The sequence below is a fragment of the Sparus aurata genome, chromosome 12 (genome assembly GCF_900880675.1).
Source record: "Sparus aurata chromosome 12, fSpaAur1.1, whole genome shotgun sequence".
NCBI lineage: Eukaryota > Metazoa > Chordata > Actinopteri > Spariformes > Sparidae > Sparus > Sparus aurata.
Window position 1 is genome coordinate 14,956,259 of NC_044198.1, and position 14,895 is coordinate 14,971,153.

General features: G+C 42.8%; 2 protein-coding genes across 6 annotated transcripts; both read right to left on the reverse strand.

Annotated features, from left to right (window-relative positions):
* Positions 1-475: 475 nt before the first annotated feature.
* smtna (smoothelin a) lies at positions 476-6,216 on the reverse strand. Its single transcript, XM_030436442.1, has 8 exons — positions 4,412-6,216; positions 3,461-3,549; positions 3,089-3,164; positions 2,871-2,999; positions 2,730-2,763; positions 1,691-1,808; positions 1,413-1,564; positions 476-1,285 (listed from the first exon to the last, which is right to left on the reverse strand). Exons 2-8 carry the CDS (start codon positions 3,545-3,547, stop codon positions 1,138-1,140), a joined length of 744 nt encoding a protein of 247 aa, XP_030292302.1. The 5' UTR covers positions 3,548-3,549; positions 4,412-6,216; the 3' UTR covers positions 476-1,137.
* A 143-nt stretch (positions 6,217-6,359) lies between these two features.
* slc35e4 (solute carrier family 35 member E4) lies at positions 6,360-13,865 on the reverse strand. Of its 5 annotated transcripts, XM_030436439.1 has the most exons (5): positions 13,739-13,843; positions 13,520-13,614; positions 12,948-13,177; positions 12,108-12,721; positions 6,360-9,644 (listed from the first exon to the last, which is right to left on the reverse strand). In XM_030436439.1, the coding sequence occupies exons 4-5, from the start codon at positions 12,700-12,702 to the stop codon at positions 9,118-9,120; spliced, it is 1,122 nt and encodes a 373-aa protein (XP_030292299.1). In that variant the 5' UTR covers positions 12,703-12,721; positions 12,948-13,177; positions 13,520-13,614; positions 13,739-13,843; the 3' UTR covers positions 6,360-9,117. The 5 variants fall into 5 exon arrangements, with proteins under 5 accessions (XP_030292299.1, XP_030292300.1, XP_030292301.1 ...); XM_030436440.1 differs by lacking the exon at positions 13,520-13,614 and having other exon boundaries at positions 13,739-13,846; XM_030436441.1 differs by lacking the exon at positions 12,948-13,177 and having other exon boundaries at positions 13,739-13,844.
* Between the last annotated feature and the right edge of the window lie 1,030 nt (positions 13,866-14,895).

The window sequence follows — 14,895 nt, forward strand, 5'->3', positions numbered from 1 at the left end:
AAGGAATCCTCAGGGTTAAAGGAGTATTAGAGCGATTGTACAGTGTTGTTCCTACATGAAGTGATGGGGAGGACGAGAGGCATATGGTAAAAGCAGGGGTGGAGATAAACCCCTTGTACATGTCAAGCTCGCTAAACACTGGGTACCAAAATGTACAAATTGCCCTTCCTGTCAGTAAGTGCCTTATGTTCTTTAAGCTCAATGCCCCGAGACTTTTAGATGTAGCACTCCTGCATTGCATTGACTGATTGTAGTACTCTATAATAAGTAAACGGAATTTCAAGAATACCATCACTGGAGCGCCTCTTTAACTGTATACAGGAAACATTCAGGCAGCGTAGGTTCAAACCATTAATACCAAACTCCTGTGTGATGGTTTAAAATAAAAGATGTGGAGTTCCTGAATATGCCATCAGGAAAATAAGATACCATTCAGTTTACCCATGAGTGACAGTTAGAGAAGAACCTCAGCGTGTATAATGGAATGGATATTTATTAAACGTGTCTTACACAATCAGGCCCTCGACAGCAATGTCATAAAACGAGAGTAGCCTACCCAGATTCTCCGTGGCTTCGACTGGGATTAATGCAGATGTGTAATCTCAGAGGAATGCACTGATCCGGACCGCCAGCTGTCCACCGAGTGAACATAAGTCCCCGCTAACACACAGACCAATACAAACACTTCACATTCACATTTAAACATTCACACGACGCACCAGCCAAACACATAACATGCTTAAAGGAGAAGTTCTCCCCAAAATTATTGGAAAATTCAGTCATTATCCATTCGATGTCATGCTGATGGAAAGTCGAGTGAGGCTCTGTCGTCCACAAAACATTTCACAGCAAAACCGTGCTCTCCTAAACAACTGAAGTAGATGAGGACTTGTTTTAAAATGTCAGAAAAACAAAGGAAAAGAGACATAAGAAGGCTGACGGACGACAGAGACTTCACCCGACTCTCCGTCAGCATGAGGGTGAGGACATGATGACTGAATGTTCATGTTTGAGACAACTTTTCCTTTAACGCTTCCCTTCATGGCAGCTCTAAGGTCACAGAAAAAATGTAAATATTCTGCTGAAAAAGGTGCATTACATTATTCTTTCATGCTCGTGTGAAATCAAGACAGCCGTCTACAGTCGCTTTTTTGTTTTGACCAGGCCTTTCTCCACCAGGGAGCGGTAGAACTCCTGGATGTACGTGTACACGCACTTCCAGTCGGGCTCTTTCATCCGGACTAAGTCGTCGGGGTCGAGCAGAGGGGGGCAGCCTGCCAGCCTCCTGCAGACAGAGAGCAGCTATCAGGCGACTTGACAGAAACTATGACACAGAACCATGAGGTCACCTTGCTCTCATCTCGCTCCAGACGAGATATATCTGCTGCTTCATATAAGGAATGAGAGCTCACTCTGCAGTGCTGAAGGCCAGCTGGAAGTTGTCCCTGGGCTTGTTGGGGTTGAGGATGGAGTACTCGAAGGCGTCAGGAAAGAAGCGGTGCACCAAGGCACAGAAGGCTATGCCATCTTTCCAGCTTGAGGAGAAGTTCTGGATGTCCACCCCCTGTTTCGTAGCGGAGGGGAAGCAGTTTGAAAGAAAAAGAGGCAGAGAATGAGCGATAAGGGGCAGAGCTATGCACATATATAGCTCCACGGGGCCATAATTCAAAGAGAGTCGGGGCATGTTTACCTCATATGGCTCTGTTTTGGCCCTGCACCAGTCCAGAAGCATCTGTTTGACATTTTTAGCGTTGGGTGCTGCAGCAGGAGGACATTTCTGGGCTGAGGCTACAGCAAGACCGGGCTGACTGAGGAGAGGAAGAAAAAAAAGGACAAGAGGATACACACTGCATGTATAAAAAGTGTGGCTTACATCATCTTTTTAACTTGGCAGATGCTTTGCATAGGAAAAGTTTATTTTTTCTTCCTTTTTGGTTCGACAGGATTAGTAAATGGTGACATCACAGGTCGAAGTGGTCAATCTGGATTTAAATATCTGATATGAATTAGGATTGACCTCATATTTAACACTAAAGATGCAAATAAATAGTCGATTAATCATTATTGGATTGGCTGGGTTTTTTTTGTAATTTATGACAGTAAATGAAGACTTGTTGAGTTTTGGTTAGCTGTGGGTTGGACAGAAGAAACTATCTGAGGGCCTCAGTTTGGGCTCTGGGAATTTTTGATGAGCATTTTTTTCACACTTTTATAACATTAAATAGACAAATGTTGAATCGATCAATCATGAAAATAGGCAGATTGAATGTAACATGTCAAGGATGTGGCCACCTGAGTTTCAAAGAATGGTTTTGAATCAAAGGCCAACACTGTTTTAACAAAAAGGTCACTAAAGGTCCAGTGTGTGGGATTTAGTTACAAAGAGCGCTGGAGTTGTAGAAATGCAAAAAGAGAGGCCCTCTTGAGAGTTAGAGTTCGGTTTTGTCATTTTTTTTACTTTACTATATACTTATACTTTATTTGTCCACAGGGATCAATTAAATCTATTCTGGGCTCCTGTAGAAACACAGCAGACTCTGTTGAAGAGGACCTGCTCCAAGGTAACATATATGTCTGCCAATAGATCATCTTAATCCTACATACTGGACCTTTAAGTGTCAACAGAAGCATCATAAGCAGGCGTGTTTGGGACGAAATGAATGCTTCACTTGTTCATTGTTGGTTTTTAATCCTCCCTTCTTGCAAAATTTACCATAAAACCGACTCACCCGCCTGCTGTTGAAGAGAGCTGACCAGGCGGCTCTGTCAAAAAGCAGATAATCAAATTAATGTCAAGAAGCTCCCGTCATTTGAATAAAACATCAAAACATCACAGGGCGTCAGCGAGCGTCTTTACAGTATGAACGCACTGTTTGTCTGCGGCTGCTGGTTCATGGACGCTCTGCCGACACTCACACCTCCACCCGTTGTTCCCCCTTTGCTCAGGCCCTGCTGCCTCAAGTCCTGCTGCCTCGAGCCCCGATCCTGCTCCCGCTTGTCTGATGGGAGACGGTGAAGAGTTTGGAAAGCAAGCCAGGCATCGATGGAAGAATGGAGACCTTACATGGGAGCAAGTATCAGATTCTACCTCTCTTTTTCTTGAGGAGGTCCCTCAGTGCGGCACGTATCATCCGTCTCTCTTCAAAATCCGTGGCCCCGTCCAGCTAAGCAGATAAACAACTGGTCTATCACGGTGTTTTCATTTTGTCCATACAAGAGATCTGTAATCACTTTGCTGTACTTCAGAAAAATGAATTCTTCCGGTGAAACAAGTAAAGAGTGAAGCCAATCAGTTTAGATTACTGGGTTAAAGGTCACCTCATTTTCAAATATAAGAATCTGTAAGCCCTTTAATTCCTTCCAGACTCTTATAGCACTGCTTGCATGATGTTTGATGGCGAGTTCAGTCGATTTCCAGCAGTTTTTTCCACAAAGTCAAAGTCATAAATCATCGGCTCACCATCTTGTTGAGAACTTCTTCGTCCTCGATCGCAGCCAGTTCCTCGCTGGTCACCGACGCTGATCCAGTGTCAGTTTTTGACTCCATGTCTGAGGAGTAAATCAAATGACTTGTTTGTCCATTTAAAGACAATGAATTGCCAACTACTACTATTCTTTCAGGCAAATATGTCAAACCTTTGCCGGTTCCAGCTTCTTAAATCTGAGGATTTGATGCTTTTTTTAAATCATTTATGACAGTGAATGAAGAGTCTTTGGGTTCTGCACGGTTCGCTGGACAAAAGAAGCAACTTGAAGACGTCACTTTGGACTCTAGGAGATTTTGACGAGCTATTCTCAGATATTTTATGCACCAATCGATTAATCCTGAAAGTAATTAGCAGATTAATTGAAATGAATCGTAAGTTGCAGCCCTTCTGACGAAACAGAAGATGTGTTATAAAGAAAATGAGACAGAGTCAGACGTTTGAAAGGGGGACTTTAATTTTTTCTCACATGGCCCAAGTAAACCTAATTTTACCACACACATAGTATTGAAAATATTTTAATTGTTCAAACAAACCAAACACACTCTAAACAAAGTGCAAATGTCACGGACAGAGCATAAGCCACATCTCGATAGCTCAAATATAAACAGTTGTGTGAGTCCTAACAGAGACAAACTGAGCAGCCGGGGGAAAGAAAGACATGTTTGTCTCTACTGAAGCACCCGTGAGAGTATCTCAGCAACTGGCTGAGTGCAGCACAGACGGGGCAGAAACACGTACAAATATAGTAATGTGGTGGAACGTAAAAGATCTGATAACAGTGTGAAACTATGTGCTCGGTGGAGGTGGAAGAGGAGTCGCAGTAAAGCCTGGTGGTAAAGGATGGGAAGCATTATGTGATAAAGACATTGATAACATGCGGTGAGAAGAGTGACGTGGGACCTCTGAGGGTTGATGTCACTCACCTGTCGTCAGGATGTCACCAGTGGCAGTTGTAGAAGTTTTGAGCGCTTCCCTTCTCCTCTCCCTCGATCCCTCCTTCAGACGTGTGTGGAGAGCTGTGAGAGCTCAGCCTGGAGGTCACACCTCACACCGCAGCGCTTCATAAGGATGCATGTTTGGAGTGCGAGTGGAGGTTGCTTACATTAACCACCCAAGATGGGAAGAAAGAGGAGGAGGAGGAGGAGGAGGAGGAAAGTCTCTCCTCCTCTTGTCACTGCATCCTGGATGATGTCATGTGAAACTTCACGGGCTCTACCTCAGCCAAAACTTTTTTTTTTTTTTTGGTAAAATCACAATTTCCCTTGGTTATGCTTGATTTGAAGTGCAGCACAGACGAATTTGGGCTTTGGGGGCGGAAATCAAAGAGTTAACAAGGGCAAAAAAAGTGAGGTGCACTGCCTTATTCAGGCAAAAGACTGAAGAGTAGCACCCTGTTTACAGAAGCAGAGGAATCTCTTCAAGAGTACAGCGCACACACACACACTCAAACATAACTCTGTAAGAAAACAATTCCTCAACATTAACGGTGATTATTTAGTGTTGAAAGATTAAGGCAGATTTAGAGAATGTGTAATAAATCATAAAGCAGACCAACTGCTCCACCGAGTGGTGAAAACTCACAACTGCTTCAAAATGATCTCAGTGTACTGATGTGCGCGACCATAAACTGAGATTCAATGGGCCTTTTTCTAAGGCTTTTTGACTTGTTATAGTGAGACAGGCACAGTGTCAGTAATGACACTATCGATGGTCCTGTTCTATTCAAGTGTCCCAGCAAGAGGCGACATGAAACAAGCCAGAATCCTGAAAGCAAAGCGGCTACATGGAATTCAGCTATTGTTCATTTCATTATTTACACCTGTGCTTTTAACTCTGTACAAGCCGAATAAAGGATAAGTTCACGGATAAGCGAAAATGTATTTATTATCTACTCACTCCCATGCAGATGGAAAAAGGGCAGGTGAAGTTTTGTAGCACACAAAACATTTCTGGAGCTTCACAACAAAACAGCGTTGAAGCATCCTCCTGCACAACTGAAGTAGATGGGGACTTGTTTCGAAAAGGTTAAAAAAAAACAAAAAAACAACCGAAACAACAATTTGACACTGATTGGTGCAGTTCAAGTTGGTGCAGCTTCTGAAAACTTCTGAAATTTGAAGTACACCAGACAAGCTGTATGGAGCAGTTTTATATTTGGTTTTTTTTCACAATTTAACTTAAAAACTTTCATCCGCATGGGGGAGTAGACACATTTTGGGTGAATTTATCCTTTAGCGTTTTCATTTCGACAGTTTGACTTTGTTATCATAATCATCACATTGTAGCAGCTATAAGGAGCTTTCACTTCTGTGGTTCTGGCGGCCCCCTCGGACAAAAGTGGTGTAAGCGTCACAATGTCCTGTAATAAAACTAAAATATTTTCAAATACTCTCGTTCCTTTATTAAACACAGCTGTATTTTCAGGATGCATGGCACTGAGGAAATGTATCTTAAATGTGGCTTTGTAAGATTTGTAACTGCAACATGATGATGGTGAAACTAATTGTTTACATGTAAGGCGACAGCGGCATGAAGACTAAACTACAAAGAATCAGCCAGTTCTGTCTCATTTACTTATTCAGGTCATATACCGGGATCATTATTAAACTGAAACATAACCAGTTAAAAACTTCTTGTAGCATGTTAAAAGCTTTATCTTTAACTTTTCAATGATCATAATGTATTGACTATTCCTGAATGTTACTGAAATGTTTTTTTTGCGTGTAAACAGAAAATTAAATACAAACATTGTACATGTTAAGATAAGGTCAAAAATTCAAAGTGGAAAGAGTTTTTTTTTTTTTTGTTTTTCCATTATATTAAAGTATCTTAAAAAAAATTTGCCAACAACTCTGACTCAGTGATGAGGTGTTTTGGTTTGGTTGTTGTTTATTGTACCAGTCCATTTTTATTCAAGCAGTTGCAGATCACATGGGTATGACTCGGCCACATCTTCTCCCGTAGACAGAAGCACCTGTGGCTGCTGTTGGCATTCAAAGTATTAACAAAGCTTTTTTTTTTTGTTGACAAAATGACAAATCAAATCACTCCCCTCTCATCTGCATTATGTCCAAATAAGGCATGAGGCAAACGTTTCATTCTTAAACCAGTACAGCTTAAACCAGCCATATTTGACTATAAAATACATAAATATAATAAAATAACTATTTACACCCGACTAGCTTTGCAAACAATCAAAAATCAGTATGTACACAGGAGGCTTTGAGGGCAGCGTCTTCGTACCTCGTCAGTGCAAAAGTTGCTTTGCCCCGTACTCACAATCTGCACAACATGAGGACAAGCAGCTGAAGCTGCAAACGTTTGCGGTCGTTAAACAAAGATCTAAAAACTAATAAACGGCGCTGAGGTGTTAGATATATGTTGACATCTGTGATCACATTGCTCTTCTCCACTAAACAGCATAAAATCCATTGTTTACATGCTGCAGTTTTATTGTGGTCGCTGAACAGCAGCTTGATCTTAGTCCAATAATTAATAATCAATTAAGAAAAGGGCAAAACAAGTCCTATTTAACAGCTGAGGTATTCAATAATGTAAAACCAGTGAAATGATCCGCTGTACATAATCCTTGGAAGACCGCTGCCTGACAATATGTATAATTTTGGAATAGTGAACCAAAAAGGCCAAAATAAACATTTATCTTTCTTGCGCCGCTCTTAATTGACCTGGGATTTATGACCCAACGTTAATATGATATGATGCTCATGTAATTTTATGAATGGCACCTTTAAAATAATATCAGTGACACATCAAGTGAAAACCTTTTAAAACACACAATTGGGCTTGTAGAGCTGCAAATAAAGTTTATTTGTTTTTCAAGCAGAAAGTTCAATTACTGCTTTTATTCAATTGTTGCTTTTTTGTCATTGATATTGTAAATGATTGGTCTGGACTGGAAATTGGAAATTGTGATGACGATTTATAGACAAAACTATTAATTGTGAAAATAACTGGAAGATAAGTCGATAATGAAAATAATCGTTAGTTGCAGCTCTACCTGCCAAAATATGCGGAAAATGTGGCAGATGTCATGAAAAACATCTTTGATGTATGGCTTTGTTCTTCTTGTGAGAACTCAAACTGTGTGCGAGTGTGTCAGAACCATTATTACAACACAGAGTGATAAAAAAAACTAAAAACTTTCAAAGTAACATTTGGCATATGATACATGTAGGAGGGAGTGTAAAGTAACGGACATCCCGGATCACTGAAGATGTTTTTTGGGAGCAGCGGCATGCAGTCTTCTGCCTGGCATGCCTGACTTTTCTTGAAAAAGGGAGAGGACAGGAGAGACGAGCGCCATCCAATATGACATGTATGCATGTGCAAGACACTTCAGGACCAAAATCTACAGCATTACAAAGCCAGTGATTCCTATGGCCATTCAAAAAATAAATAGTTTTTTTTTTCATGTAAATATTAAAAAGGGGAATAAAATATGTCACAAAATAAGATCATGTCAAGAAAATGCCTTTTCAAACACTGAGCGAAAACATAACACTGTCCAGCAGAGGTCTGTTTTTTTTTTAACATGTGCTGGTAACTAAAGTTTTTAAAAACGTCAGCCACAAAAAGGGAAAAAATTAAACCTGACAAACAACACGGGTTAGGATCTAAGACGCAACGTTAAAAGGACAGCTCCATATTCTTTCTCCTCCTCTCCTCCACAGGGAAGAGGCAGCTAAAGTTGAGTGACACTCCTTAGAGGACCTGTGAACCTAATTATCGTGGAGCGCTGCAGTGAGCGCACTCTTGCAAAAGGTGGAAATAATTGGACAAACTCTACAGAGACCGGCTTTAGAACAAAATATAGGCCCTTAAGTGGGGAAGCCACACTGAGGCTCATAGGGGATGGACAACAACACGGAGCTCAGGCCTCTTATTAAATGTGCTTCAGTAGAGGAAAAGGGGCATCTCATTGCACAGAAATGTTGGCTTTGTCCTTTGCTGGACAAAAGTCTTAGCGTCCTTATTTCACAAGCTTCCCGCTTCACAAAATTAAAAAAAAAAAAAAAAAAGACTGAAAAAAAAAAAAGCTGCCAAAAACCCAGTCCCCTACCATGATGACAGGGCCGGGTGAATGTCAGGTAACAGTACTATCAATATATATTTTCAATACAAATTGTGCCCTATCAGATTTGAGGCGGAGGGCTCTCTAAGCCACGCCCCCCTAAGCATCACACGAGGCTCTCTGCAGCCTGCAAACATCCACGACAGCCACCATAACCATCGATTAGAGCCCTCTGTAAATGAGAAGGTTTTCACAGTGGAGTAGTATGAGTGACAGTGTGAATACCTCATGAGGTATCAAACAGTTCAGTGTGCTCATGCATGCATATACCGCAATAGGCTATGGATGAGTGCTTTACAGATGAAGGAGAGAATTGTAACCGTCACCGTGAAAGATAAAGGCAACCTCTGTCCTCTCTGCAGACTCCAGTCCTGCGTGATGAATGAATTGGCACAGTGAGGAAGTCAGAAAATAAAAATCATCATCAGTGACGTTGGCATTATACGGTCACACTCCTTCTGCTGCTCGAAGGGGCAGAGCACACACACTTTATCATTTTATCCTTCAATGCTTTATTCTCTCCTTCATCCTTTCAGTTCAGTCTGTCTTGTGTTCCAGTTTCCCGTCCAGTCTCTGCTGAGGATATGGTTCAGACGCACCAGCTTTGTCCAAGTCATCACCTGCAGTGTGAAAATCCATCTGTCCAGACTTTTGAGCTTTAGCCTTGCGTGCATCCATGTAGCTCACGATAAACTCAGAGTTCTGATATATGAGCATGCCAGACAGCGTGAGCACCGCGCCGGCACAGCTGAGGGCGGACAGCTCGCTGCCGAACAGCAGCTGAGACAACAGCAGGTTCCCCACCACGCTCAGGTTGCCGAGGATGTGCAGAGTGACGGCAGAGGTGAGCGTGATGACGCAGCAGCTGGCCAAGTTGTACATGACTGAGCCAATGCAGCTGAGCAGGATAAAGACCCACAGGTGACGGTCGTAATGCAGCGGCGACTCTAGCATGGCCCAGTTCTCTAAGGCTAGAGCGGCCACAGCCAAGATGCAGAAGCTTGGAATGGACATCAGGTAGAGCAGGAACACCGAGTTGATTTTCTCCTCCTGGAGTAAGATGCCTGAGTAAACAGAAATGAATGCTGTGGTTACAAACATAACAGTGTTTGTTGACAGACAGTGTCACATGTAAATCAAGGTTATGACTGGAGCCGTTTAAACAAATAAGGTGTCAGCGAAAAGCAAACAAGGCAACTGTAACAACAAGCGAAAGAGAGGACAAGGTGTCTCTAGAGGCACTAGACGTTAGACATGCTTTTCAAGACCGTTACAAGATGATTTTTAACCAAACTTAAAATTATCTTGTTCTTGATCAAGCACTGAAGCAGAGCTGGGAGATTATATTTATCATTTAGGTATTAAAATGCAGAAAAAGATGCTTGGGGTAATTTAAAATTGTTAAATTCCCAGTTTGGTTTATTTGTTCAGTGCACCTAAGTCATTTTGGACTGGACCCTGGTCAAACTATAAAATACCCTGCCTTCATTACATATCTTTGTCATAGGTGTTTCATAACCACATTTGAGGAATCATTGCAAAAACTGTGTGTATAGCAGCCGATATATATCAATATCTGAATTGTTTCCTCCAACATCAGCCCCCAAGTATGCCTGCGATAGTATAAGTCTATTTAATGACTTTCAGAATTTGATTTGAGAAATTTAAAGGACCTGTAGACACCATGGAAGATGTAAACAGAAGACCTGAGAGGGGTCAAAACCTAAACTTTTTCATAAAACTGTACGGACTAGTTCTTACCTAAGTATTTCGCAAAACATGTGGTGTCTTAGCGGACTCTTTAGAGGACAGATTCCTTTGTTTTCATAGCAAGGACAGACTCTGTTTTGTTCACTGATGAGTTCATTCAAAAGCTGTTCGCAAACTGTGCAGCCGTCTGATAACAAGAAAATGACGGGTTATTATGTAAAACTTTCATGTGTGGATTGATGTTTGGTCATGCAGGAAGCAAAACACGCCTTAAAACTCGTATTATTCCCTAAGAGCTAAGGCAGCTCCAACACTGTTCACTCGCTGTAAACACTTCATAGTGTTTATTGACATGGCAGCGCTAAACCTGTGAAATGCTTTGAGTCTTTAAACGAGAAAAGGTGCACTACCAAAGTGTGTCAGAGAAAAGTAAACTTAAAAGGTAAACTGTAAGAACAACAACAACAACAACAACTAGTAAGTGGATGGAAATAGGTTGCTGAAACTTGACACAACATCGTCCAGCTAGTTTGGCACCTCAGGATGGACTCAAGGTTTTGGTTATGATTAAAAATAAAAGTAATGTGCTGTAGCTTCGATCTGCCGGACCTTGTTCACGCTGCTTAATTTTGATCCAAATGCCAAAGCAGGACTTTCCTTCCTGTATATGGGCAGCATCTGCAGTCTTGTACTGTGTTGTCACTGAGTAGCAGCACTGAATCTTTGGGGATATTAGGGGATTTAAAATGACGATCCTCTCGTGAGAATCATGCCTCTGCAGCTGTGAGGTACAAAGTATGTAGCATTAACGTCCTTCCGAGAAAAACTGAATATCTACTTTAGTGTTACGCAACTATTAACTACAGGGCCTCTCTTTATATTTTTAGAAACTCATTACCTTCTTTTTTCTTCTCTGACAACTGCAATGTTGTGGAGACTAATAGAGTTAGAGGGGCCTAATCAAGTGCACGGAGAACCCAACTTTAAACCAGTTCCTTCAGCAAATTGATTCCCTGGGAGTACAGGACATTAGATGAAAAATGAGCACATTGGATTAACGGCTGTGAAGGAACAACTAAGAGCATGTGACATTGATTTAAGAAAGGAATGTCTTGTTCATGGGACATGTTCATTTAAACGATAGCCATACACTACGTCTCAAAATGGGTGTTTTGTACTGAGAGTCAATTAATTTCACCAGGATAATTCACTCAGAAAGAATAAAGGAACAAAGAAGAGTCCCGGGTAAACACATATTACATCCTGTTTTCTTATTCTAAAACATGTTGAAATAAAGGAAACATCTGTGAAGTGAGGTCTCTCTGATCTGTTACTTAACAGTGTTTCTGGGCCTCTCATTTGCTTTGGTATTTCTTGAATGCGGCTTGTCAAAACAGGCTCTTCAGGACATAGAAACATGGTTGGTGTCTTCAAGGTGAACTTTTAACAATCAACATAAACACTCAGATTTCAAAAATCATCGTGCCCCAGGTTGTGTAGAAACCCAGCCCATATTTAGACACAGACATGTAATAACGTTTGCAAGACGTTTCCTAAGAAACAAAATATGTGCCAGTGAGACATTCCACCTTAATGTGTGGGTGTGTTACAGGACTGAGGATCGAATCACTAAAAAGTTCCAAGACCGCAGACTGCTGCGACGTCCAAGGGAAAACACTAGAATAACCTCTGATGTCTGTGAAGTGTGATGATGAATTTTCCAGCATTTCCCTTAAAAACTTTCTATAGCAACAGCAAAACAAGTGCCAACTGTCTGACGCGTCAAGCAGGATAGGAAATACTAAGGAGGCACTTACTCTGCTGAATAGACTTGACACCCCTCAACATGGTTGCTGCGAACACAAAGAAGCAGCCGGTCTGGTCGAACTGGACCTCTCCCATGATGCTGAAGGATGCCCCCAGGCAGATGGGCATCATGGCTGTGTATTTGAGGATGTGGTGCTGCTTGCCCAGGATCAGCGTGGAGATGGCCAGAGTAAACAGCGGGGTGGTAGTATAGATCATTTGTGCGAATGACAGCTGGACATAGTTCAGACCCATGTTCCCGAAGGCAATGCTGGCACAAAATGTCAGACTCAACAGGAACACTTTACATTTGGCGCTGGGGGTCAGGTCCTGCTCTCCTGCTCCTCTGTGGCGGATCACCTGCAGCTTGATCAGCCCATAGTCCACCACGATGGCTGTCAGCATGTGCAGCGCTGACAGCAGCAGAGGGTACCTGAAGTTGTAGACGGCGAATATCCATTTGTTGAGGCTGGAGATGGTGGTCCCCGTCACTAGCCAGACAATAACAGCTGACAGCAGATGGAGCATCTCTGCGGGTGGCCTCCTCCTCCTGCCTCTGTCCTGCAGAGTCGCCTCGCATTTTGAGAAGCCATCGGCGTTGATCATGTTCGTATCATTGTCCTCTCTGAAAGGCAAACACATGTTGAGTCAGTGCTCTCATCTCCAAAATGAAAACACACGATCGAAGTCCTGAGCGACGGATCGGGGAAAACAACAACATGCGACACGGTAGTTTTTCCCTCCTCTGCGGTGAGAGCCAGCCTTCTTTTTGCTCAGTAAACCTGCCTGTATCTGCACCGCCTACAGACACGTGTTTCTATTTTGCATGACAAGCCGGTTGTGTAACTTACCCTGCGCAGGCGAAATGACATATGCCAGATCGGGAAGGCTGGCGAGGGAGGCGGGAGGAAGGAGGAAAGAGGAGAGGGGAGAGGGGAGAGGGGCTGGGCGGGCTGGAAAACAGTACGCGTCTTCTCCCTGACGAGGACTGCGGGGATTGGCTGTTATCCTGACGGTGACGGCTCAGTATGATGCACCAAAGAGCCCAGCAGCGGCGTAGTAAACATCACGGGCGACTTGGCTGTTAGGTGGCAAACGGGATAACCAGATCTAATAAATATGATACAGCAGCAGCTCATATGAGTCATGTTATTTTTTCTTTAAATAGCAGCTCATTTCATTGCCAGGGGACATCTTGTGACCCCCCTCCCCGAGTACTGGAGCAGAAGGGAAACCCTGACAACTCACTCTGTTGTTCCAAAACACGAACAGTGTAGCATTTTTAGCTAGTTAGTCAGGCAGCAACTCAATGAACGTCCCTTTATCACAAAAACAGCGAGGCGGCTCGGTAACCATTAACACAACAGCAGTACAGTCCTCTGTCCGACAAAATGAAAGGGTACGGTAGGTTAAGTTAGCTGACCTCTGCCGTGAACCGAGCTGTCACTCGACACCTGCCAGCTGAACGTCTCTCGGGCTCGTGCCGTCATGCTAACGCTAAAGCTAGCGACCGAACACCTAAAGAGGAGGTTAGCGCTCGTTAGCTAGTGACAACCGTTACGTCTGACGTCCATTCAAACAGTGAACGCTGGCAGCACCACGACCCCAGCCAGGAACATTCTGTCTCAAATGTTGTCTTTACCTTGTTATCCGACGTGTACTTTGACAGCGCTGGCTGCATCCCGCAGATCTCCGTCAGTCGGTCACGGTGCCGTCAGCCAAACCGAGGCGGCGGACGCGCTTCAGTGTTATTGGAGGGTTTATTTAAAGGGCAATGCCACAGTATTTGGTGCAAGATGAATGCAACCCCTCCTCCCCTCTCTCCTCTCCTGTGCAGGATCTGAGGTGCTGGATCTTCACATGCTCGTGATTAAATCAACACAATGAAAATGATGAAAGCCTTCCCTTCATCATATGAGGTGTTCAGGATGAGAAAGTACATGCATAGAACCTGCAGAGTTTGAATTGCAGCATGTAAATATTGACCTATAAAGTATGTATAATCTGTGACACAGTAGCAGAAAGTAAACAAAGCAAACTGAAGACATCAGTGCAACATCACCATGTCACAAAACGCAGTATTCATTATGTGCACTACAATTATGCAATGTAACTAAATATATCTACTGAAGTACTCTATATTTTTTAAAGGTACTTGAGCATTTGCATTTTCTTCTACTAATATTGTACAAATGGACTAAATGTATAAATATTGTGCGTTTACTACACCGCATTTATTTAATAACTTTAGTTACTAGTTATCTTGTGATTTTGTTGTTCTGTTCAGTACATGCAACATCTATTTGCATGACCTTTCAGTTCCTGTAAAAACCCTGCACAGCCAAACAGCAGCAGGCGTACGAGAAGTTTTTCCCAAGGTGTCTAGTGTAACTAAAACACATTTGTATGCTATTTTAAAAAACATTTTTGCTCACTTTTGCAAGTTTTCTGTTAATTCACTGGAATTAGATTTCAAAGTGGTACTTTCATTTTTGGGGCGGCTGTAGCTCAGCAGGTAGAGCAGGTCGGCTAGTGATCAGACGGTTCTAATCCCAGCTCCGGGCTGAGCTGAGCTGCATGTCGAAGTGTCCTTGAGCAAGATACTGACCCCCAAATTGCTCCTGATGTGTAGTTGGCACTTTGCATGGCGGCCTCTGCCATCAGTGCCCTGTGATGAGCTGGCGACTTGTCCAGGTCCCTGCCCTCGCCCATAGACAGCTGGGATTGGATCCAGCAAAAACCCCTGCGAGCCCATAAAAGGGATGAAGCGATTACAGGCAATGGATGGACTTTCATTAT

What these genes read in the sequence shown, in the direction of transcription:
- slc35e4 (XM_030436436.1), bottom strand. Translation starts at nt 12,738, where the DNA reads ATGTGTTTGCCTTTCAGAGAGGACAATGATACGAACATGATCAACGCC. An exon ending in TGTCAAGTCTATTCAGCAGA is followed by an intron (nt 9,645 to 12,107) that starts GTAAGTGCCTCC and finishes CTGTTTACTCAG; the next exon opens with GCATCTTACTCCAGGAGGAG.
- smtna (XM_030436442.1), bottom strand. Translation starts at nt 3,547, where the DNA reads ATGGAGTCAAAAACTGACACTGGATCAGCGTCGGTGACCAGCGAGGAA. An exon ending in CCAGCAGCCGCAGACAAACA is followed by an intron (nt 2,764 to 2,870) that starts GTGCGTTCATAC and finishes GCTTTTTGACAG; the next exon opens with AGCCGCCTGGTCAGCTCTCT. An exon ending in CCAAAACAGAGCCATATGAG is followed by an intron (nt 1,565 to 1,690) that starts GTAAACATGCCC and finishes GCTACGAAACAG; the next exon opens with GGGGTGGACATCCAGAACTT.